The 25,473-nt window shown below is 35.8% G+C and overlaps 1 protein-coding gene across 1 annotated transcript in view; it reads left to right on the plus strand.

Annotated features, from left to right (window-relative positions):
* Positions 1-25,473, plus strand: part of COL4A5 (collagen type IV alpha 5 chain) — a 343,032-nt gene that overhangs the window by 211,480 nt on the left and 106,079 nt on the right. The window contains exons 14-25 of the mRNA XM_036271049.1: positions 919-972; positions 1,077-1,133; positions 1,387-1,431; positions 3,961-4,014; positions 5,729-5,770; positions 7,672-7,804; positions 16,701-16,874; positions 17,205-17,288; positions 21,935-22,027; positions 23,740-23,810; positions 24,088-24,279; positions 25,085-25,253. Coding sequence (XP_036126942.1) covers positions 919-972; positions 1,077-1,133; positions 1,387-1,431; positions 3,961-4,014; positions 5,729-5,770; positions 7,672-7,804; positions 16,701-16,874; positions 17,205-17,288; positions 21,935-22,027; positions 23,740-23,810; positions 24,088-24,279; positions 25,085-25,253 — 1,168 coding nt within the window. The remainder of the gene's footprint in view (positions 1-918; positions 973-1,076; positions 1,134-1,386; positions 1,432-3,960; positions 4,015-5,728; positions 5,771-7,671; positions 7,805-16,700; positions 16,875-17,204; positions 17,289-21,934; positions 22,028-23,739; positions 23,811-24,087; positions 24,280-25,084; positions 25,254-25,473) is intronic.

Raw genomic sequence — 25,473 nt, forward strand, 5'->3', positions numbered from 1 at the left:
CTAATTTACTTTTTGTCTCTGTAGATTTGCCTATTCTGGACATTTCATATAAGTGGAATCATATAATATGTGGTCTTCTGTGCCTGACTTCTTTTACTTAGTATAATGTTTTCAAGTTCATCCAATTCATAGCATGTGTCAGTACTGTATTCTTTTTTATGGCAGAACAATATTCTTTTGTGTACATATTCCACATTTCATTTATCCATTCATCAGTTGATGGGCATTTGGATTGTTTTCATTTTATTCTAACATGAGTAATACATTCATGTACACATTAGGTCATGGTAAGGTAGATTATCATTGTCTTGGATGACTGTGTTCTCTACATTTCACTGATGTACAAGGAGAAAGATGGTATTACTCTATAAAACTTTGTTGTATTTATAAATAGTTATCTTAAACCTTGCTTCTACTAGAGTAGATAAGGGGATTAAACATATCTTGTATAGTATAGTGGTCCACCCTTGAACCATGTGTACACTGTTTTTTCACCTAAATTCTATAAGGAAGTTAAGAATCAATGACAACTTGCATTGAAACTTTACCATCAATACGAATTGCGTCATTTAATTCCATGCCAAAAAGTATGTCTTATATAGCCCCCAAATTTCCCAGTTTTAGATACTCTTGTAAAATATTTTACAAGAACAAAAATTCATTAGTACTTTAATTTTAAGTTTTGTCTTGTTATTGATCTCAAAACTTGGCTTGAACATACAGTTGAAGTTAGATGAAATGAGCAAAGATGGTTTCTAGGTCCCTTTGCCTAGCAGATTTTTACTTTGAAATAGTAACATCCTATTATCTTTCATTATATTATATGAATCTATAGTTTAACTTCATAAAAGCATTTCAATCTAGCTATAGTATTAACAGTATTAACAGTATTAATTGTGCTTTGTTTTCCCCACATAGGGAATTCCTGGTGACCGAGGACCTCCTGGACCTCCAGGGATGCGTGGTCCTCCAGTAAGTTATCTAAATATTGTTTAATATCATTTAATGTAAATTAGTATTGATACATGATACATAGTATTCCATGAACCTATGTAAAAGTATTTCTGTGTGTGCAGGGTCTTCCAGGTGGTGTGAAAGGTGAAAAGGGTGAACAAGGAGAGCCTGGCAAAAGAGTAAGTGTTAGAATTTTTAATACTCTGCAAAAAATAAATATAAGTGTGTATAATTTTATTCTTACCTCTTAAATTCTACTTTCATTGCTTCAAAATGTCACAATGCAATAAATAGAATATTATTTATTATAATATTGAAGTCTAAAAACTCCACTTAATATAGTCCAAAGCAGGAATAATGGTTATTATGTTCTTTAACCTCATACTTCCTAAGTAACAGATGTATATTCTTGCATTTCTTTGAATTCTATAGGGTAAACCAGGAAAAGATGGAGAGAATGGCCAACCAGGAATTCCAGTAAGTAAAGTACATCCCCACCCCAACTGCCCCAAAAAGGACAGGGTCAGGAAGCAGGATAGCAAAGAGGCTTATATTTGGAAATATAGTTTAATGAATGGAAATTACTCCTTTATTCTCTTTTAAATATGAATTTGAAATCACTCTGTTTTTGTCAGATTTTTTTGAAACTAAATACTGATTCTTTTTTTTTATTTATTTTTAATTTTTTTCCCTTACTGATTTTTTTAGAAAGAGAGGAACTGAGAGGGAGAGAGAGATAGAAACATTGATGAGAGAGAACATTGATTGGCTGCCTCCTGCTTGACCCCCACTGGGGATCAGGCCCACAACCTGGGCATGTGTCCTGACCGGGAATCGAACCAGCGACCTCTTAGTATGTGAGTCAATGCTCAGCCACTGAGCCACACCGGCCAGTTTTCATTTTATTTTTAAATTTATTGCAGTAACATTGATGAATAAAATTTTATAGGTTTCAAGTGTACAATTCTATAATGCGTCATCTGTATATTGCATTGTGTAATTATCACCCAAAGTAACATTTCCTTTTGTCACCATATATTTGACCCCCTTTGCCCTTTTCTACCTCCACCAAATCCCCTTCCCTCTGGTAACTACCATACTGTTGTCTGTGTGTATGAGTTGTTTGTTTATCTTCTTGTTCATTTATTGTTTTCTGTTTTATATCCCACATATGAGTGAAATCATATGGATCTTGACTTTTTCCACTTAGCATGATATTCCTAAGATCCATTCACCATATTGTTGCAAATGACAGTATTTCATCTTTTCTTATTACTGAGTAGTAAATGTGTATATATGTATGTATGTGTGTGTGTGTGTGTATGTATGTGTGTGTGTGTGTGTATATATATATATATATATATATATATATATATATATAAACCAGATTTTAAAGTCAGATTTATTGAGATGTAATGTGTGCACAGTAAAATGAACCATTATTAGCATATAGTTCTATGTGCTTTGATAAATTAATACATTTGCATAACCGACTCCATAATCAAAAACAATTCCATCAGCCTCAAAACTTCCTTCACACTCTTTTTTTCATAGTCATCCCCTCCCCTTCACTCAATTTGAAGCACCCCACAAAAATTAATCTATTCTTTATCCCTATAATATTGCCTATTCCACAGTGTCATATAAATGCAGTCATATTTTATATAGCCTTTGTTTAATTTTATTTTTCAATTACAGTTTACATTTAATATTATTTGTATTAATTTCAGGTATATAGCATTGTGGTTAGACAATCATTTAGCTTACAAGTATTCTCCATGATACTTCAGTTACCCACCTGGCACCATACACAGCTGTTGCAATATTACTGACTATATTCCCTATGCTGTACTTTATATCCCCATAACCATTTTGGAACTACCAATTTGTACTTCTTAATCCCTTCCCCTTTTCACCCAGCCCCCAACCTCCCTCCCCTGTGGGAACCATCAGTCTGTTTTTTATATCTGTTTCTGTTTTGTTTTTTATTTATTTTGCTCTTTAGATTCTACATATGAATCTAGAAGGTATTATGTTAAGTGAAATAAGTCAAAGACAAATACCATATGATTTCATTTATATGTATATAGCCTTTTGAATGAATATTCATTTATATACATACATATATATGTATGCAATTCATTTATATACATACTGTATATCAGTATTTCAAACATTTTTATTGCTGAAGAGTATTTATTTGTATGAGTGTAGCAAGATATATTTATCCATTTACCCACTGAGATATTTTGGTTGTTGCTGGTTTTGGCCATACTGAATAAAATGCTAAAATCATTCACATTCAAATTTTTGTATGAATATAAGTTTTTTTCAGTAAAAGTTTTGACAGATAATTTGAATTATTGAAAAAAGAGAAACATGTGAATCCAGGAACATTATTTCAAGCAGCCTTAGTATTAAGAGTATTCACAGTAGATATTAAAATAAATTTTTAAGGACAGATGGGAAATTTCAAAGGAAAAGGTTTATTCTTAATAAGACTGGCAGTTGGAAGCAATAAAATCACATAAATTTATTTACAGGTAATTTTGCTAAACAGGCAGTCATCAACTTATAAATTCCAGAATCAAAAATGTCTTAACATGTAAAATGTTATAAGAGGAGGTACATTCAGAGCATCAGTTCCTGGCTTCTTTTGGAATATTTGATGTTTGTTTCATAAGTAGGCAGCAATGATATTCAGCAATTTGCCCGATTGTTTTCTATGGCTATCCCCAGGGTAAAGGCTGTTCTCTATACTGGTTTTAACTTTGATTAAGTGCTTGTTGGTTTTCAAGGCTACTGCAAAGCTGAGGGGTGATGAGAATAGAACAAATTAAAATGACACTTGTTTTCCATAAATGCTTCCTGGATTGTTGCAAGCTTTTGCTTAATTTCTAGAGTTGTAGAAACATTGACTCTGGCCATTTTTATGGAGAAGAGGATTTGGGAAGGCCCTTACTTCACCATTTTTGCTGATGTCACACTGTCCTCTATGTTTTAAAGGGTTTGCCTGGTGATCCTGGTTACCCTGGTGAACCAGGAAGGGTTGGAGAAAAGGTAAGAATATTAATACTTTGAAATGACTGGTTTTATTCTAGTTAACATAATTCTTTTCTCTCCCAAGATTGAATCATAAATGAAAAAAGTTCTAAGTAACTAGCTTTTATATTCAAAATATACCTTCCTTATCCATCTTTTGATGTTGCCCCCGTTTTTTTAAACTTTCACTTCCTCTGAATTTTTATTCATTGTCCTAAATCACAGTCCATGTGGTGGACATAAATGAAAAATTGTTTAATGTCTGCATTTCCATTGTGGAAAGTTGATACTTGTACTTTGAACATGTATTGGGAAAACTTTTGTTCTCCAGCAAAAAGATTCAGCATTATTTTAGTGAGATCCTCTTACTTTAAAAAGGCATATAGCTGTGAATTTAGAATGTTTTTACTAAACATTTTCCTTCTCTATGAAATTATTGTCTAGAAATCTGTGGCTAATTATTTGTTGTTTTTTCTTTCTTTGGTTATGCAGCCTGACTGTAGAAATTTATTTAGTTGCTTATTTTAAAAGTGACTTTGAAAGATTATTTGAAGCACATAATTCCCCTATATTTTACAGATCATAAAATATCCAGTTTTCCAATCTCTACAGTCTCTAATTGCTTTGTATGAAAACCAAAACTGAAAATCTTTGTTTTGTAGACATGGTGTTACAAACTTAAATGTATTCTAAGGGCACATATTTAAATGATGGTTTATCTCAAAATTAGATCTAAGACCTGTCTTGGCGTAAAAGCTATTACTGGAATAAAGGAAGCTATGTATACTTAGATAATAAGATTGTTTTTCAAGTATTAAGTAAGTAAAGTTATAGGACAGAGTAACTTCTTTTTAAATTGATTTGAGAGAGAGAGACATCAATCAGATTGAACCTGCAACCTAGGTATGTGCTCTGGCCAGGAATCAAACCCGCCACCTTTTCGTGTACAGATGATGCTCCAACCAACTGAGCCACACCACCCAGGGATAGGACAGAGTAACTTCTTAAAATAAAAGGAGATTATAGATAGATAAAATGTTTCTATGAACAAGTCTAGAATGAGAACAAAGGTGTGAGAGAGACATCTATCCTTGGGTGTTGGCCAGTAGAGTAACACTTGAATACTGTGTTCTTCATGCTGTTGTAGCTATTGGTTAAGGGTAATAGTTTTGTCTGAATTTGTTTTTCATTATCTTCCAAGAACAAACTCACAAAACTAATTATGATTTATTAGCTGCTCCTGATGATACATAAGTCCGTAAGCTATAACATATCTGTCAATAATAGAAATTACACTAAATGTATGCCCTTGACAAGTTTCATGAAAAGGAACATGGCTAAACATACAATATATATAATGTTTAAATTAATTATAGTGGTACCAATTTTAATTCAATATCTTATTTATAAAATATTGATAGTTTCTTAGAAAATAGAAATCTTAAAATCAAAGGATGCTAGAGCTGGAAATATCTTAGAACCTTGGCCTATTATATAGATAAGGCAGATTAATTAATTAATTTGGTCAAGATTGTATAGCTAGTAAATCTGAAACAACATCACAGGTCTTCTTGAGTTTAGTTCACTACTGTTTTGTTTCCCTCATGTTATAGTTTTTGATATATTTTATTATAAATTTCTTTTTTTCTGGGTCTTGACGAATCTTAGTTCTTGAAGAAATTGATGTTTTCATGTGCTATTTATTAACCTATTTTAAAATTATGTTGAACAGGGCCAAAAAGGTGACATTGGCCCACCTGGCCCTCCTGGACTTGTAAGTTATTTTTAGTATTCACTTATCAAATGTATTAATTAATTTTCATTTTTGTGCCTTAATTATATACCCTGTACGCTGTCCTAGTAAAACACAAAATTTCAAGTCATTACCAACTTCTACTGTCTTAAAAAAATCTTTACATCTAAAAACTTCAGTGATGTTGACCTCAAAGTCTTTGTATTGTTCTGTCTGTGTATTGTCTCCATAGTAAAGTTCCAAAATTATGACATTGAGTTTTTTTGCATCATGATTGCCAAATCATTTCTCAAGTAACCACCAGGTGGTGCAAGTGTTGCTTACAAAGTCTCAATAAAAGAGACTGTTGGGGAACTAGGAATTGGTCCTTTCTCCTGCAGAGTTCAGGGTAAAGAAGGATTTGCTCTTAATAGGTTTTCTCTATTTGTAATGGTCTGAGTCACACCTCTTTTTCCCTTGAGTGTGTACTTCTAGAAGCTTTTAATAACAAATGTAGCAAACTGCTCTGTGTAAGAATAATTAGGGAGCTTACAAATTTTCTGTCAATTTTGTATCCACCATGAAATCTTTGGTAAGATTCTTAACTTTAAGCTACATTAAAGCTGCAGGGTGCAAGTGCCATAAAACCTGTATGCTCAGGTATTAATATTACTCTTTTTCCCATAGTGAGCTTCAGATATTGACACTTAATACCTTACTAAATCTAATGAGGATATACTTTTTAAAATCTTATATAATTTTATTCACTTTTATTTTAAAATCAGTTTTAGTACTCCTAGAAATAATTTCTTGATCAAATGAGATGATAAAATTTTGATGAATATCAGAAAACATGGAAATTTTGAGAGTGTAGTTCTATCCAGCATCTCACTTTCCCCTTTGAATTGCTATCCCAATTCTAGGCCCCAAACTTTCAGTGTACTTCTGTCTGAATGTTTCTTATATCCAGTGAAATGTCACATTTTGCCAGTAAATGTTGATTTGTACCTTGGAATGACACTTTCTTAAATCTAAAGCTTACTTAACTTTATAGCTCTATGAGCTTAATTTCTTTGTATTTAGATTATTTATTGTAAAATCCTTTATACACTGAGTTTCTAAAAAGATGGAGAGAAAAAGAACAATCAGTTAGTTGATTTTAATCAATGAAGTCTTCGTAGAAATGATGAGTTTTCGTTTTGTTTTTTTCTTTAAGAGGAACAAAAAAATGCGGGTTGATAAAGGGAAAAGTTGGAGGAAGGCATTATTGATGTTTAAAATGAAATATTAAAAAGCTTAGAATGTGCAAGATGCATAAAGTGGCTATAATCAAATAGACCTCACTCTACTAAAATTCCATCACTATAAATAGCAGGAGATGAAAAAGGTGAGAAAGGTTTGGGAAGTGAAAAGTGACTTGACAGAGAATCCAGCATTAAAACTGGCACCAGATAAGATAAAAAGTAGTGAACAATTTTGACTCCTTAAATAGAGAAAAATTAGGTTTTGAGGAATAGATTTGGATTCAAGAGGACAAGTTCAAAGATGCTTCTATTAGTCCAAGTGTGAGGTAAGGCTAGTAGCTGTAGCAACAGGAAGAAGAGGAGGACAAATTAGAGAAAATTTCAGTAAAAAAATATCAGGTTTAGGTGATTGGAATGAACTGAATTTGAATTATTAGATAAGAGACATCTAAAATAATTATAGTTCTATAATCCTGGAGCTCAGGAGAGTGGTAATATTATTACTGATTTTAGACAATTTCTAATCAGTTGAAGGAGTTATATAGAATGTGACTCATAATCTATGTAATGGTCAATGATTTTGCATCTGAGTACTTTGTGAAAATGATGTCATTGTAATCATATGTAGGTGTCAGATTATCTTTAGAGAATGAGCTTCTTCCTCTTTGAGTTCTTTAATTTTTTTCTTTTATAATGAAGGTAATTCCTAGGCCTGGGACAGGTGTAACTATAGGAGAAAAAGGAAACATGGGGTTACCTGGATTGCCTGGAGAGAAAGGAGAGCGAGGATTTCCTGGAATACAGGGTCTACCTGGCCTTCCTGGACCTCCAGGTAAAAGGGACTGTACTAATATTCTTAGGTTTGTAGCTTCTTTACTAATCCACATACAGGATATTATCATACTAGTTTCAGGGTGAACATGGTAGCAGAAGAAAGACATGAGTATTTTTTATTTACAGAAATTTCTCCACTTTTACTATAGCCTTTTTCAACAAATTCCTCACCTGTACTTAAAGAAAACCGAATATGTTGAATAGTATCTTTTACTTTAAAAATCTCAATTCTACTTTTAATTAATACATTATAGCAAAAATTTCTGTGATTCAAAAATTAATCATTACACTTTTCATACTATTGTAGAAGGGGATGTTGTTCTAATAATGCATAGTTTTGTAAAAGTTCCTGTGTAAAAACAGAAAACAGCACTATTCACATAGAATGATAGAAATATCTACCTAAAAGACTCCATGGTGATTTTGCCGTTCACTAAAATTTTAGAGCTCATACTGAGTTTTATACAATTGCCTTGTTGAAGGTACAAAGTATAGTAGAACACTTGTAATTTGACCATAAATTGAGCACTGCCCTGCCCTGGTCTAGCATATTTATTTGGATATTCTCTGAAATGAAGTGATAGTACCAATTTATGTAAAATTTGAAAAAGCATCAGAGACAGTACCTGTCACACATATATGTTTAATAAGTATGATTCATTTTCCTCTAGAAATATTTGGCTAATGAAAAATTAACATGATGAGATGAGAGACTCAGTGGTCCAACCCAACAGAAAATGAATACTCGTGGGTCTCATTTTAGTTGAATTAATTATCTAATTTTGAGATAGTGGACTAGCCCTGGTCAGTAAGCTCAGCGGTTGGAGCGTCGGCCTGCGGAACAGAGAGTCCCCGGTTCGGTTCCCGCTAGGGGCACTTACCAAAAAAAAAAGAGAGAGAGAGAGAGAAATAATATAGTGGACTAAACAAACTGTGTCTGGAAAATTGAGATAAGAAACTCTATAAGGATGTAGCAAAAAAGTTAAAGAGTTAGATAATATGAAAGAAAAGTTTAGAAACATAAAAGATATATCGACAAGTTTCAAAATCCACCAGGATGGAATTCAGGGAGGAGAAAATTGGACAAGAGTCAATATTTAAAAAATTAATAACTGACAACTTGTATATGTTAAAAAAGATATGAGCCTCTGTGAAAAGTCAATTATTAAGGAAGAGTAAAATAATATTGATAAGCAAGAATTATTACTATTTTTTTAATTTTTTATTAATTTATTTTTGTTACAGATGTTTCTCCATTTTTTCCCCATTGACACCCTCCTCCCCTCCTCCTCACCCCATACCCAGCTTTGTTGTGCACGTTCATCGGTTATGTGTATATGCATATAAGTTTTGTGGTTTATCACTTCCCTCCCCCATCACCCCCTTTTCTGAGGGTTGTCAGTCTGTACCCCACTTCCACATCTCTGGGTCTACCAAATTTCTCAGACTGTTAAGTTCATTATATTCCACAAATAAGTGAGATCATATGATACTTGTCTTTCTCTATTTGGCTTGTTTTGCTTAGGATAATACTTTCCAGGTCCCTCCATGTCGTCTTAAAGGATAAGAGACCTTTCTTTCTTACAGCTGCATAGTACTCCATTATGTATATGTACCACAGCTTTTTAATCCATTCCTCTACTGATGGACACTTGGGCTGTTTCCAGATATTAGCTATTGTAAATAGTGCTGCTATAAACATGGGGGTACATATATTCTTTCTGATTGGTGTTTCAGGCTTCTTAGGGTCTAATCCTAGAAGTGGGATCACTAGATCTAATGCCAATTCAATTTTTAATTTTTGGAGATAACACCATATTGTTTTCCATAGTGGCTGCACCAGTCTGCATTCCCACCAGCAGTGTACTAGAGTCCCCTTTTCTCCACACCCTCTCCAACACTTTTTGTTTGATGATTTGTTGATGGCAGCCATTCTGACAGGTGTGAGGTGATGCCTCATTGTTGTTTTAATTTGCATGTCTCTGATGATTAGTAATGTTGAGCATTTCTTCATATGTCTCTTGGCCATTTGTATGTCCTGTTTGGAGAGGTGTCTGATTGCTGTGGCTAAGACTTCCAGTACTATGTTAAATAAGAGTAGTGAAAGTGGGCATCCTTGTCTTGTTCCTGTTCTTAAGGGAAATGCTTTTAGTTTTTGCCCATTGAGTATGATATTGGCTGTAGGTCTTTTATATATGGCCCTTATTTTGTCAAGATATGATCCCTCTATTCCCACATTGCTGAGTAATTTTATCAGAAACGCGTGCTGAATTTGTCAAATGCTTTTTCAGCATCTATTGATATGATCATGTGGTTTTTATTTTTCACTTTGTTTATGTGGTGTATCACATTTATTGATTTGTGAATCTTATACCAGCCTTGCATCCCTGGGATGAATCCCACTTGGTCATGGTGAATAATTTTTTTGATGTATTGCTGGATCCGATTTGCTAATATTTTGATCAGGATTTTGGCATCTATGTTCATCAGGGATATTGGCCTGTACTTTTCTTTCTTTGTAGTGTCTTTTTCTGTTTTTGGAATTAGAATTATGCTGGTCTCATAAAACGAGTTTGGAAGTCTTCCTTCTTCTTGAATTTTTTAAAATAGTTTGAGGAGAATGGGTGTTAGTTCTTCTTTGAATGTTTGGTAAAACTCCCCCGTGAAGCCAATGGGCCTGGGCTTTTGGTTGCTGGGAGAGTCTTGATTACTTCTTCAATTTCCTTATTTATTATTGGTCTATTCAAATTTTCTATCTCTTCCCGGTCCAGTTTTGGGAGACTATATGTTTCTAGAAATTTGTCCATTTTACTTAGATTGTTGAATTTGTTGCTATATAATTGTTCATAGTATTTGTTAACAATCCTTTGTATTTTTGTGGTGTCAGTTGTTATTTCTCTTCTTTCATTTCTGATTTTGTATATTTGGGTTCTCCTTGTTTCTTGGTGAGTCTGCTAAGGGTCCATCAGTCTTGTTTATCTTTTTGAAAAGCCAGCTCTTTGTTTCATTGATCCTTTGAATTTTTTTTTTTTTTTTTTTGTCTCTATGTCATTTATTTCTCCTCTGATCTTTACTATTTCCTTCCTTCTACTTGCTCTGGGGTTTTCTTTTTGTTTGCTTTCTAGTTCTTTCAGTTGTGAGGTTAGTCTATTAGAAAACTTTCTTGTTTCTTGAGGTAGACCTGTAGTGCTATGAACTTCCCTCTCAGAACTGCTTTAATTGCATCCCACAGATTTTGTTGTTGTGAGTTTATTGTCATTGATTTCCAAGAAATTTTAAAATATTTCCTTGATCTCTTTGGTAACCCATTCATTGTTTAATAACATGCTATTTAGTCTCCATGTGTTCCCATGTCTTTGCATGTTCTTGTTGCAACTGATTTCTAGTTTCATGCCATTGTGATCTGAGAAGATGCTTGATATGATTTCAATCTTCTTGAACTTAGAGACTTGCTTTGTGTCCTAACATGTGGTCTATATTTTAGAATGTCCCATGTGCACTTGAGAAGAATGTGAATTCTGTAGTTTTGGGCTGTAATTCTCTGTTGATTTGTATTAAATCCATTTGGTCTAGTGCTTCATTTAGCATCTCTGTTTCTTTGCTAATTTTTTGCCTAAAGAATCTATCCAGTGATGTCAGTGGGGTGTTTGAAGTCCCCTGCTATGATTGTATTACTGTCAATTTCTCCTTTGAAGTCCTCCAGAAGATTTTTAATGTATATTGGTGCTCCTATATTGGGTGCACATATGTTTACCAAGGTTATATCTTCCTGTTGGATAGATCCTTTCAATATTATGTAGTGGCCTTCTTTGTCTCTACTTCTGGCCTTCGTTTTGAAATCTACTTTATCAGATATGAGTATTGCTACCCCAGCTTTTTTTTCCTTTCTGTTTGCTTGGAAGATTTTTTTCCATCCCTTCACTTTCAACCTATGTGAGTCAATTGTTGTGAGGTGGGTCTCTTGTAAACAACATATAGATGAGTCATGCTTTCTTATCCAGTTAGCTAGTCTCGGTCTTTTAATCGGAGCATTTAATCCATTTACATTTAAGGTGATTATTAATATGTACTTATTTATTGCCATTTTTTATTCAGTTTGATTTATTTTTCCTATTCTACTAATTACAGCAGTCCTTTTTAACATTTCTTGCAGTGCTGGTTTGGTCCAAATGTATTCCCTTACTTTTTTTTTTTTTTTTTTTGCCTGGGAAGCTCTTTTTTGACCTTCTATTTTGAATGGTTGCCTTGCTGGATAGAGTAGTCTTAGATTCAGATCCTTGTTTTTCATGAACTTGATTACCTCATGTCATTCCCTTCTGGTGAAGTGTTTCTGTTGAGAAGTCAGCTGAGAGCCTTATGAGGTTTTTTTATTTTTTATTTTTATTTTTTTTATTTTTTAGGTAACCTGTTGCTTATCTCTTGCTTTCTTTAGGATACTCTCTTTGTCTCTAATTTTTGGTATTTTAATTACTATGTGTCTTGGTGTGGGCCTGTTTTGGTTCTTCTTACTTGAGCCTCTCTATGCTTCTTGAACTTCAATACCTTCTTCCTTCACCAAATTAGGGAAGTTTTCTGTCACTATTTCTTCAGATATATTCTGTAACCCTTGCTCATTTTCTTCTTCTTCAGGGACTCCTATGATGTGAATATTATTACATTTCCAGTTGTCCCACAGTTCTCTTAAGCTGTCTTCCTGTTTTTTGTTTTGTTTTGTTTTGTTTTGTTTTTTGCTTTTCTGATTGGTTGACTTATTCTACCTTGTCTTCTTATTCACTGATCTGGTCCTCAGCTTCCTCTACTCTGCTGTTTAGTCCTTGCAACGTGTTCTTTATTTCTGCTATGTCGTTCTTCCTTTCTTCTTGGTTGTTTTCAATTTCCAATTGGTTTATTTTTTAACGTTTCTATGTCTTTACTCATGGTGTTCATGTCCTTACACATGTTGTTGAGCTTCCTCAATATCATGGCTCTGAATTCTAGCTCTGTTAATTTGCTTAACTGCGTTTCATTTATCTCATCTTCATAGAGGTCTCTTGTTCTTTCATTCAGGATTTGTTTCTTTGTTTCACCATTTTGGCCATCTCATTGGGTTTTGGAGCCTGCCAAATTTTCCCTGTGGGTGTTGTTGTTCTGCTCTTTGTGGCTCCCTCTACCGGGTTTGGATGAGCAAGGGAGGACCCATGTTAAACACCACTGTTGAGTCTTACTTTCCTGGGTAGAGATGCAGGCCCAGGAATGGTTCAGTTATTATCTAGATTTTTTCCTGGAGGCTATTAGTGGAAGTTACTTGAAGAGCCTTGTGTTCTCAGTTGAATGAAAAACTCCCTCAGGTGTTCAGAGTAAGGGGATTTCCTGAGGGTGGGGCAGATGTTGGTTGTTAATGAGCCTCAGTTTGCATTTCAATGGCCTACAGGGTGGGGTTGAATCTCCAAGGGAGGGGCCACAGCCTCTCCCCAGAGCCCTGGGAAGGAGTAAGATGGCCAAAGTCCTGTGTGGTGGCAACTCAGCAAAAGCTCTGAGCACCCTCCAAATCTCGAGTGTCCCCACACAGTTCCAGCCCAGTCCACCCTCCTTCTGCTGGAGCCCAAAGTGAGTGGCTGTGGCTATTTTAGCACTATGTACAGGCTCTGTGCTGTGGAGTGGGGTTGGGAGTGTAACCCTGAGGGTGCTGCTCACAGCTGAGACCTCTGCTTTCAGTGGGCTCCCAGCCCCCCTCTGGCGCCTGTGCAATCCTACCAGGATGGAGTCAGTGTCCCTGGTTATATGGTCCTAGAAAGCTGATTTTCGGTTGGTTTTTCCTGACAATTTGTATTTATTTTAGTTGTAAATCCAGTTTGGTCTTGAAGATGGTCTGTGTAGCCCCCATTCACTCTGCCACCATTTTTCCCAACCAATAAGCAAGAATTATTAAGCCAGAGTAAAACAATAATACAAAAATATATAACTAGACACATTTTAGTGATATTTTAGAATTTAAGAATAAAAAGAAACTCATAAAAGCCATCAACAAATCATCAAACAACAAGTGTTGGCGAGGGTGGAGAAAAGGGGACTCTAGTACACTGCTGGTGGGAATGCAGACTGGTGCAGCCACTATGGAAAACAATATGGTGTTACCTCAAAAAATTAAAAATTGAACTTCCATTGGACCCAGTGATCCCACTTCTAGGAATATACCCTAAGAAGCCTGAAACACCAATCAGAAAGAATATATGTACCCCCATGTTCATAGCAGCACTATTTAAAATAACTAAGACCTGGAAACAACCCAGGTGTCCATCAGTAGATGAGTGGATAAAAAAGCTGTGGTACATATACACAATGGAGTACTATGCAGCTGTAAGAAAGAAAGGTCTCTTATCCTTTGAAAGGACATGGGGGGACCTGGAAAGTATTATCCTAAGCGAAACAATCCAAACAGAGAAAGACAAGTATCATATGATCTCACTTATTTTTGGAATATAATGAACAGTCTGAGGCATGGGGTAGCCCCAGAGGCATGGAAGTGGGGTACAGAGTGACAATCCCCAGAAGAGGGGGTGGTGTGAGAGAGATAAACCAGAGAACTTGTATGCATGTGTGCTTGAACAATGGACATGTACAACAAAGCTGGGGACATGGAGGGAGGGGGAGGGGGGAATCAGTTAGGGGGGAAGGAGAAACATCTGTAACAAAAATAAATTAATTAATTTAAAAAAGAATAAATAACTGAAGATATATACTTAATTATTACTTTATATGATTACGCTATATTATAAACTGGTGATTCTACCAAAATTTAATCTTTAAATTCAAATGAATCTCATTCAGAATTTCAGTGATTTTTTTACAATGAAACTAACAAGCTGATTGTAAAACTCATTTAGAAGGGTACATTTCTAAATGTAGTGAATATTTTTTTAAATTTATTTTTATTGCTGAAAATATTGCAGATGTACCCTCTTTCCCCACTATTGACCCCTTCACCCTGCTCCTGCCCTCTCCCCTGCCTTCACCACAGTATTATCTGTGTCCATTGGTTATGCATATATGCATATAAGTTTATTTGCTTAATCTCTTCCCACACCCCCTCCCTTCTTCCCTCAGATGTTTGTCAGTTTCTTCTGTGTCTCTGGATCTATGTTGCTCATCATTCTATTTTGTTCATTAGATTCCACAAATAAATGAAATCATGTGATACTTGTCTTTTTCTGACTGGCTTATTTAGCTTAGTATAATACTCTCTCGGTCCTTCCATGTTGTCTCAAAGGGTAAGAGTTCCTTCTTTTCTACAGCTGCATGGTATTTCATTGTGTACATGTACCACAGCTTTTTTTTTTTTTTTCTATCCTCACCCGAGGACATTTTTGCATTTTTTGTTCAGACAGAGCGGGAGGGAGAGAGAGGAAGAGAGAGAGAGATAAACATCGATGTGAAGGGACACATCGAGTGGCTGCCACCCGCACAACCAACCAGGGTCGGGGACAAACTGCAACCGAGGTACGTGCCCTTAGCAGGAACTGATCCCGGGTCTCTCTGTACCGCAGGCCGACGCTCCAACCGTTGAGCCAAAGCCAAACCAGCCAGGGCTTTTTTTTTTTTTTTTAGCTTTTTTATCCACTCACCTATTGATGGGCACTTGGGCTGTTTCCAGATCTTACCTTTTGTAAATGGCACTGCTATGAACATAAGGGTGCATATATTTTTTTTGATTGGTGTTTTAGGCTTCTTAGGATGTATTCCTAGCAGTGGGATCACTGGGTCAAATGGCAATTCCATTTTTAATGTTTTGAGGATACTGCATACTGTTGTCCATAGTGGCTGCACCAGTCTTCATTTCCACCAGCAGTGTACTAGGGTGCCTTTTCTCTACACCCTCGCCAGCACTTGTCATTTATTTGTTGACAGTAACCATTTACCAGTCTGAGTGTAAGAAAGAATAATTTAAGGTAGCTTTATTGCCTTTGGAAATGTACTAATAACTCTCTACCCACTCTTCTTTGACACTGTGATGTTTTACTCTCAGAAATACTAGAAATCCTTTAGCAGGAGAAAAGAAAGCATTTTAAAGTTTCCAAGTGTCGCCCAGGCCGGTTTGGCTCAGCGGTTAGAGCTTTGGCCTGTGGTCTGGAGAGACCTGGGTTCGGTTTCCGCTAAGGCATGTACCTCGGTTGCAGTTTGTCCCCGGCCCTGGTTGTGTTGTGCCGGTGGCAGCCACGCGATGTATCCCTTTCACATTGATGTTTCTCTCTCTCTCTCTCTCTCTCTCTCTCTCTCTCTCTCTCTCTCTCTCTCTCCCTCTTTCTCTCTCTCCCCCTCCCACTCTATCTGAACAAAATATGGAAAAGTGTCCTTGGGTGAGGATTAAAAATATAAAATAAAAAATAAAAAAAAGTTTCCATGTGTCTGTTTCAGAATATTCTTTTTTTCCACTATCTATTCCTGTACCATTGATACACTTTTTCATTACTACAGCTTTCCAATGTTTTCAAAAGTAGCTTCCTTATATACTCTCTTTGTTATATACTATCTTACTTACTAGTTTGTTATTAGTACAGTTTCAAAGGCAATAAAGCTACCTTAACTTTTTTTTTACACTCAAACTTGTATTTATAGTATTTGAAACTTTTCATTATTTTTCCAGATGTTTCTCATAGAAAACAGTAATAACATGACAGACATTACACATTAAAGGAAGATCTTATCATTACTTAATGTCTCATTGAAAACCAAGGAATATCCCTAAAATAAGTTAATCTTGATCATTTAAATGGGTATGATTTTCCTTTTCTTCCCCATTATGTCTCACAAAACAGCAGAACATACCTTGGAAGATAGGAGGCAAAATAATGCTAACTCTGCGAATTGTCTTTTCTTTGCCTGCGAATCAATGTGTGTGTGTTTTTTTTTACTCCTAGGAACTGTAGTTATGGGTCCTCCTGGCCCCCCTGGCTTTCCTGGAGAAAGGGGACAGAAAGGCGATGAAGGTCCTCCTGGAATTTCCATTCCCGGACCTCCTGGACTTGATGGACAGCCTGGGGCTCCTGGACTTCCAGGGCCTCCTGGCCCTCCTGGTCCTCACATTCCTCCTAGTGAGCTATTATTTTCTCCTAAGTTCAATTGTTATTGTATTTTGTTCTCACTTATAAGTGAATCTAGCTGAAATTTGGCATCATTCTTTGTGTTTCTGATATCTATGTGATTCTATGGCAGCTTCTACTTTTGATTTTTGATGTTTAAATTTGCTCTTCAAATGCTCACCAATATCATATCTTCCCTTTGCTTATAGATATTCTTATTACTGCAGAAAAGTAACTGAAAAGAGATATTTTTTTTAGACTGTCAGGCAATCTTCCTTTTTGTTCAGTCTTCTGGACATTTCACAACAATTAGCTTGCTATCCTTTCTTTATCTCATTTCAGGTAAAGAAATATGTAAAGCAGGCCCCCCAGGCCCTCCAGGATCTCCAGGTGATAGAGGACTCCAAGGAGAACGAGGCGTGAAAGGTTTGATCCCCATATTTTTTGCTTTATTCTTTCAAATCATCAGCAAAATCCCCTATATCAGCAGTTCTCAACCTGTGGGTCACAAACCCTTTGGGAGTCAAACGACCCTTTCACAGGGGTCACCTAAGACATAACAGTAGCAAAATTGCAGTTATGAAGTAGCAACAAAAATAATTTTATGGTTGGAGGTCACCACAACATGAGGAACTGTATTAAAGGGTCGCGGCATGAGGAAGGTTGAGAACCACTGCCCTATATCCTCCACCCTACCTCACCTATTCACTCCCATTGACATACCAAAGACCATTTAATTTCCAATAGTGCACAGTTCCATAACCTTGATTTCATGAATCCTACTTTCTGATCACTGTGTCTTTATCTTCTTAGCTTACTAACTCTAATAACCTGACTCCAACATTACTTCCACCTTAATGAGACCTACCAACTTTGACTACCCCTCGATATTTTTTCCCTCTCAACCTAGCTTAAATTTCATGATCTATTTACTGTAATTAACTCCATATATAACCCTTGACTCCATTATCCTTCTCTCACTTTGCTATACTCACTTAGAACAAAAACATAGCCCTCGTGAGTCCAAATTACTGCCTCTTCTGAGACTGCATCTTTTTTCTCTCTCTTCATACGTCTAGCATCTCCTCTTCCATTCTCATTTTAAGATTCTGACTTTGCTTCCTACTTCACTGACCAATTCAAGCAATGACAAGAGAACTTTCACAGATTGCTATGATATTTACCCACCTACTTGCATCTGTGCCCATATATTCTGCTTTCCTGGTTATTATTGTTAATACTCCTATCCAAAGCCAATTCTTCTGTTTGTGCAATAGATTCCATTTCCTCTTGTTTCCCCAAGGATTTTGTTCCAGAAATTCTTGCTTCTCCCACATCAGCAATTTTTTTCTATTACAGGACCATCTCTAATAGCATACAGATAAGTTTTCTTTTCACCAATCTAAAAAATACCTTATTAAAATCCCACTTTCCCTGTCAGATACTGTTCTGTTCTTCTCCCATTTCCAGCAAAATTCCTCAAGAAATTTCTACTCACTATCTCTAGTTACTCTCCTCTAATTTTCTCTTAAACATACTCCAATCAGGATTTTACTCCCCTCCCCCACCACTCCATAGATGCTGCATTTGTCAGTCACCAGCAGCCTATATAACCTGCTAATCCAAACGCCAAGTCTCAGTCCTTTTTTCACTTGATTAATTTCATTTTGTAAGTGCTTTTCTCACTTGGTTTTCAGTACATTACATGTCCTGTTTTGCTTCATACCTCCCTGTCATATTATATATATTTACACAGTAAGTCCTCACTTAACATCGTCAATGGGTTCTGTGACTTGAGTGAAACGATGTATATTGAATACAATTTTACCATAGGCTAATTGATAAAAACAAGATTTGTTTTCCTGTGGCATTTCATCAACGTTATAATGAAATGATGTTGAATGAATTGACATAATTTGAGGACCAGCAGTAATGTGTGTGTATGTGTGTCTGTATGAAATATATAATTTATGTATTTTGTCTATCCATCTATCTTTATATATAATTTCCTGTCTAACTACCATGTAAATCAAAATATGTAACTTTTCCAGGACCATAGTCAGTACTCTAAACAATAACCACAGTTTTATCCTCTATCATGTATTAGTTTGCCTAATCTTGAACTTTATAAAAATGGAATCATACAGAATGGGCTCTTTTTTTGTCTCCCTCCCAGGAATAATGTATCTATGACATATTTCCATGTTTTTGTTTATAGTACTTTTTTTCACTTCTCTTTAGTATTTCATTGTATAAATATATCTAAAATATCCATTTTAATGTTAACAGACATTTGGTCTGGGTCTGTTATGAATAAAGCTGCTACAAACATTCACATTCATTGATGTTGTATATTTACCTGAGAATAGAATTGCTGGGTTATAGGTAGATGTAAGTGTGGTTTATATAGATATCACTAAACTATTTTCCAAAGTGGTTTCGGTTTCTATTTCCCTGATGACTTACTGATGTTGAGACTCTTTTCTTTTCTTTTTTTATTTTTGTTTTGTTAATGTTTTTATTGATTTCAGAGAGAGAAAAAGGGAGAGGGAAAGATAAAGAGAGAAATATCGATGTGAGAGAAAAGCGTCAATGTGAGAGAGAAACATCGATTGGTTGCCTCCCTCATGAACCCCACACCAGGAACCAAATCTGCAATCCTGACATGTGCCCTGACTGGGAGTTGAACCGGTGACCTTCTGATGCACGGGATTACACTCAACCAGCTGAGCTACACTGGCTAGGGCTGACCTTCTTTTATTACAGTTTCCATGTTCTCTTTGGAACAAACCTTTTTTTCTGTTTTTAATTGGGTTGCTGAAGATACACATATATAATTACACATGTATCACAACTATCTTTTCCCATTCTATGACTTGCCTTTTTACTCGTGTCTTTTTGAACGAAAGTTATTAATTGGAAGAAATCCTATTGCCCTGGCCGGTTTGGCTCAGCTGTTAGAATGTCAGCCTGTAGACCAGAGGGTTCCAGGTTCAGTTCCTGCTAGGGGCACGTACCTTGGTTGCCGTTTGTTCCCGGCCTGGGTTGGGGACGTGTGGGTGGCAACCATTTGATGGGTCTCTCTCACATCGATATTTCTCTCTCTTTCTTTCTCCCTCTCTCCTTCCTGCTCTACCTGAAAGATAAATGCAAAAAAAATAAATAAATAAATCCTATTATTAATGTCCTTTTTTATTGTTAGTGCTGTTTATGTCCTGTTTTAGAATATTTGCTTATCCAAAGAACTTAACATATTTTCTGATTTTTTTCTTAGAACTCTTACCAGTTTAACTTTGTGTTTTGATCTTTGATCTATCTTCAATTAATTGTTTTAGAAGAGAGGAAGGGAGAGAGAGAGAGAGAGAGAGAGAGAGAGAGAGAGAGAAACATCATGAGAGAGAGCCATCAGTCTGCTGCCTCCTGCATGCCCCCTTCTGAGGATCAAGCCCACAATCCAGGCATGTGCCCTGAACAAGAATCTAACCTGTGACCTTTTTTGGTGCATGGGACAATGCTCAACCAATTAAGCCACACCAACCACGGCTATCTTCAATTAATTTTTGTGTATAGTTTGAAGCAGTAATCAAAGTCCATTTTTTTTTCATATGTATATCCAATTGATTCAATACCATTGTGCAAAAGACCATAATTTTCCCAATGAATTGCATTAGCACTTTTGTTGTAACTCTTATGACTATATATGTGAGTCTGTTTCTGATCTCTTTATTTTATTCTATTTTTTTTCTCTTTACACCAATGCCAAACTAAATTATTATAGCTTTATCTTGGTTTACTTTGCATTTTCATATGCATTTTAGAATTATCTACCCAACTTTTAATTTTGGAATATTCTAGAGTTCAGTCATTGTTCCTCTTCTCTACCCTTCTAAACTTATTAATTAAGTCACAAGATTTTAAGTACTATCTCCTTGCCAATGACTTGCGCATTTATATCTCCTGTCAAAATATAGGTATTTTTCCTCTATATTAGTATATCCTTCTGTCTACTTAACATTTTGAACTTCACATCCTGCTCAAGTTGAAGTCTTAGCTCTACTTACCTCTTCCCCCATAGTTTTCCCAGTAACATCTTTCCATTCTTACTTAAAAGCAGGCCACTCTACCCTTCTGATTGCTTGGGCTACAAACCTTGAAGTCATCTTTGATTCCTCTCTTCTTTTGTATTCTATATGTGATCTTTGAGAAAATCTTATTAACTTTATTTTAAAATATATTCAGAATTGAACGGATTCTCATCATCTTCATCTGGGATGAGCTTCTATCTCTCCTAGATCATTGCAGCACTTAAATGGTTACCCTGTTTCCATCCCAGCCAGAGTCATTCTTTTAAAACTTAAGGTGTATCATGCTGCTTTCCTCTGTAAAGTCATCTACTATATTCTCATTTCACTCATAGTAAAAGCCACAGTCTTTACGGTGGCCTATGTGATGTTTTATGATATGCCACTTGTTATAAATTGTTAAATGTCTGATCTGGTTTCCCTTTCCCTGTCTACTCCAGAAATCTGGTTTCATTAATTTTGCCCGGAATACTCTATACTTATTGTGCATGTGTCACATCCTTTAAGTTTTTTATTATATATCATCTTCTCAATGAAGTCTATCCTGACCACCCTATATAAAACTGAAACCTGTGAACCATCCCTAGTATAACCAATCCCATTTATTCAGCTCTATATTTTTTGTATAAACATAACTATTTTTGTGTTATGTTTATGTCATATATATATATATATATATATATATATATATTCATATATATATAGTTTGTTGCCTTCATTGTTTGCTATCCCTTTTCACTGGTAGATTGTGAGCAACATGGAGACATGGATTTTTCTCTTATCTGTTTACCAATGTATCATAAACACCTAGAAGAGTGCTCAGTACATAGTAGGCACTTAGTAAATATGTATAAAATAAATTTATTCTAGATATAGGCTTTTGTAACTACACTGTTAGATAGGAATGTTGTTCCTTAGTGCTAACTAACTTCTTTAAACCTATCTAAAGAAGGTAGATGAGTAACTTTTTTTAATTACGGTTTTCTCTAGGTGACAAAGGTGACACTTGCTTTAACTGTATTGGAACTGGTATTCCAGGACCTCCAGGTCAACCTGGTTTGCCAGGTCTTCCAGGTCCTCCAGGTAAAACATCCTGCCTCAGGGAAACATTTTAAAATATTTATTGGCTAACTTTTAGTGAGCTTGTAGCTTTAGAATAATGCCAGTTTCTCATTTTATAGCTAGTCACTCATATTTATAAATAAATATGACATGCCTCTCTGCTATGAAATAAGTTATGCTCTTGTTTCTAATACCTGAAGCTACCTGCATTTTCTGTTAAAGCATTTGGGCAATATTAGTCCAGGAAAAATATCTTCCCTATTTTCTTTATGTTGAGTAAAATAATTTATACAGCATCAGACTTATTTCTTTCAGAAAATTGGCAGAAATGTTTACAATGCCTGGCCCCTGAATATATTTTCCAGTGGCAGAGCTTCTCGTCATTGGGGGTGTATCACATGTTGTCGTAAAGGAATGGGACTTCTACTAGAGTTTGGTCACCAACATCAATATTTCTCTTTCTATATATAATTTATTCTTCTCTGTTTCTAATCAAAATGTATTTGATATCCATCAGACCTACAAATCTTTTACTAAACTGTTTCATGGGATATCTAAATATTATATTATCTTGAAATCAAACTTTATGTCTCTGTCAGGACTTAGAATAGATACCAGCTCTCTCACCAGATCACCTTTCTGTCTAGTATGTCTGCTAAGGAACAAGTTCATTTGGCACTTGGGAATAGATTTTTAGCAAGTCTTATAGCTGTCACTGGAGGTTAATAATCTAGCCTTGTACCTTCAGTCTAGTGGTTCTCAAACTTGGGAGTGCATCAGAATTACCTGGAGGGCTTGTTAAAACCCAGATTGCTATGTCCCATCCCCAGATATTCTGATTCAGTAGATCTGGGGTGAGGGTTCAATAATTGGCATTTCTAACCAGTACTCAGATGATGCTGATGCAGCTGGTTCAGGGATCATTTGGGGAATGACTACTTTAGTAATATTTCCTCTAGTTGTTGAGTACCAAACATTTGTCATAAACCAAATTTTAGGGAGTGACAAACCAAAGAAAAAACTGATAAGGATCTGAGAAAATTATTTAAGTCAGAGCAAAGAAAGATATGCAGACTTTACCCTTATCTCCTTCTCCCCTTGGCGATGGGATAGCTAAAGGAGCCTCTGTGCATAATACTTGGTAACTGTGAGCTCTTGAGTGGATTTGGAGTTGGAAATACCCGAGAATACAATATTGTATGCAACATAAAATGTTAGATTTACCTAAAAAGACAGCCCAAGTGTCCATCAGTAGATGAGTGGATAAAACAGCTATAGTACATGTACACAATGGAATACTATACAGCTGTAGAAAGAAAGATCTCTTATCCTTTGAGATGACATGGAGGGACCTGGAGAGTATTATGCTAAGCAAAACAAGCCAAGCAGAGAAAGAGAAATATCACTTATTTGTGGAATATAATGAACTAAACAAACATGTATAAAATAGACCCAGAGACATAGAAGTAGGGTGCAGACTGACAAACCTCAGAAGAAGGGGTGTTGGGGGGGAGAGATAAACCACAGAACTTATATGTATGTATGCATAACCAATGGAATAAATTAATAAAAAAATGTGACCCATTAAATGGGATTGAGTGGGGATTTTATTTTAAAGCTTCGTGACTTGCTGATTTTTATATGCTTTATCAGTAGTTCAGATTCAAAGCTCACATTATTGTGTGTGTGTGTTTGTGTGTTTGTGTGTGTGTGTGTGTGTGTGTGTGTCTTAGGTTCTCATGGTTTTCCTGGACACAAGGGTGAAAAAGGACATGCTGGTGCAACTGGTCCTAAAGGATTAAGAGTGAGTTTTGAGTATATTATAGAACAAAATAAGTTAAAGAAATCCATCTACACTTTGATTTCACTTGTAGATATATATTAAAAAATATAGTTTTTCTATTAAATTATGATTTATTTGATTCCTTGACTCTCCCTGACTCGCATGGCTCTCTTGATTCATAGCTTGGAGCACTAAATGTCATTGGGTGGATTGTTGGGGTAAACTGGAGAAAGGAAAGTTTTAGAAAAAAAAGAAAGTGATTTTCTCTTCCATCCTCCCCCCCTTTTAACCTTTTCAGGGCTCACCAGGAACTCCAGGTGCTCCAGGCTTTCCTGGACCTAAAGGTGAACCTGGTGACATCCTCACTTTTCCAGGAATGAAGGGTGAAAAAGGAGAGTTGGGTTTCCCTGGATCTCCAGGTCTCCCTGGTTTACCTGGCACCCCTGGACAGGATGGAATGCCAGGGCTACCTGGCCCCAAAGGAGAACCCGTGCGTTGATTTGATATTCTTGGTTTTCTAAATATAAAATTCTTACTTAGAGGTGTTTCCTAGGATGTGTGTATTGCTGACATGAACACCTAATCAATGTTGAAAAGAAAATGATTAATATAGAGATATGATACATTGTTATTGACTAAATAGAGTTTCCTTACCACCCTTTTCTCTCTGTTGTTTTATAAGTCCCTTACTTTTAACCCATTTCTATACTAAGTAATATTGGCTATGAATAGGTGGGCAGAAGGTTAAGATACTTGTGGGTCAATGTAAGGTTCCCCTTCTCTTACCCCACATATCCTTGTCTGTGTTTATACAGACCTAATGGCAGAAGTCTAATTTGGTTTTCATATATAGTAAGCTTAGACATTAGTGTAAGTAGATGGCCATGTTAAATGTGCTACAGAGCCTGCATGTTGAGCATGAATGAACAAGTCTTATTTTGTGTATAACACACAGCCTGGAATATTTACATGGACAGTGATATTTATATAAAATATTAGCTAGTCTGTAGACTTCTTGACTTATACTAGAATATAAACTTCATTAGGGCAGAGATTTTGTTTATTTTTATTCTTTGTCTGTATCACCAGCACCTGGCACATAACAGGAACTCAAAAATATCTGTTGAAGGAATGAATAAGTGGAGTGATCACACATACCGTTCTAGAACAGCACACACTTATACAGCTTTTAAGAACTATTTATGGCTGTGTCATTTCTCTAGTTGTATTCAGTAATACCAACCTACAGAGAGCTGTTATATCTATGTTTCTGTATTAAACTTTTGCCTTTTCAGGGTGGAATTGCTTTTAAGGGTGAAAGAGGTCCCCCTGGGAATCCAGGTTTGCCAGGTCACCCAGGGAATAGGGGGCCTATGGGCCCTCTTGGTATTGGCCCTCCAGGCCCAGTAGGTGAAAAAGGCATACAAGGTGTGGCAGGAAATCCAGGCCAACCAGGAATACCAGGTGAGTTTGCTATGGATGTTTTGTTTCTAATTTGGTGCTTAAAAGCAGAAATTTATTATCTTTGGCCACTCTTGATTTCCTTCATGGGAGATGTGTTTCCCTGAACATTTCTATTTGGGGTTTTTAGAGCTCCTTAACAAGGAAACACAATATGTGTTTTTTCTATGGGGGATCCTCTTTAAATTTTTTCTGAATATCTTCATTTTTATTGTTGTTTTTA

The sequence above is a fragment of the Molossus molossus genome, unplaced genomic scaffold (assembly GCF_014108415.1).
Source record: "Molossus molossus isolate mMolMol1 unplaced genomic scaffold, mMolMol1.p scaffold_m16_p_2, whole genome shotgun sequence".
In the NCBI taxonomy this organism is placed as follows: Eukaryota; Metazoa; Chordata; class Mammalia; order Chiroptera; family Molossidae; genus Molossus; species Molossus molossus.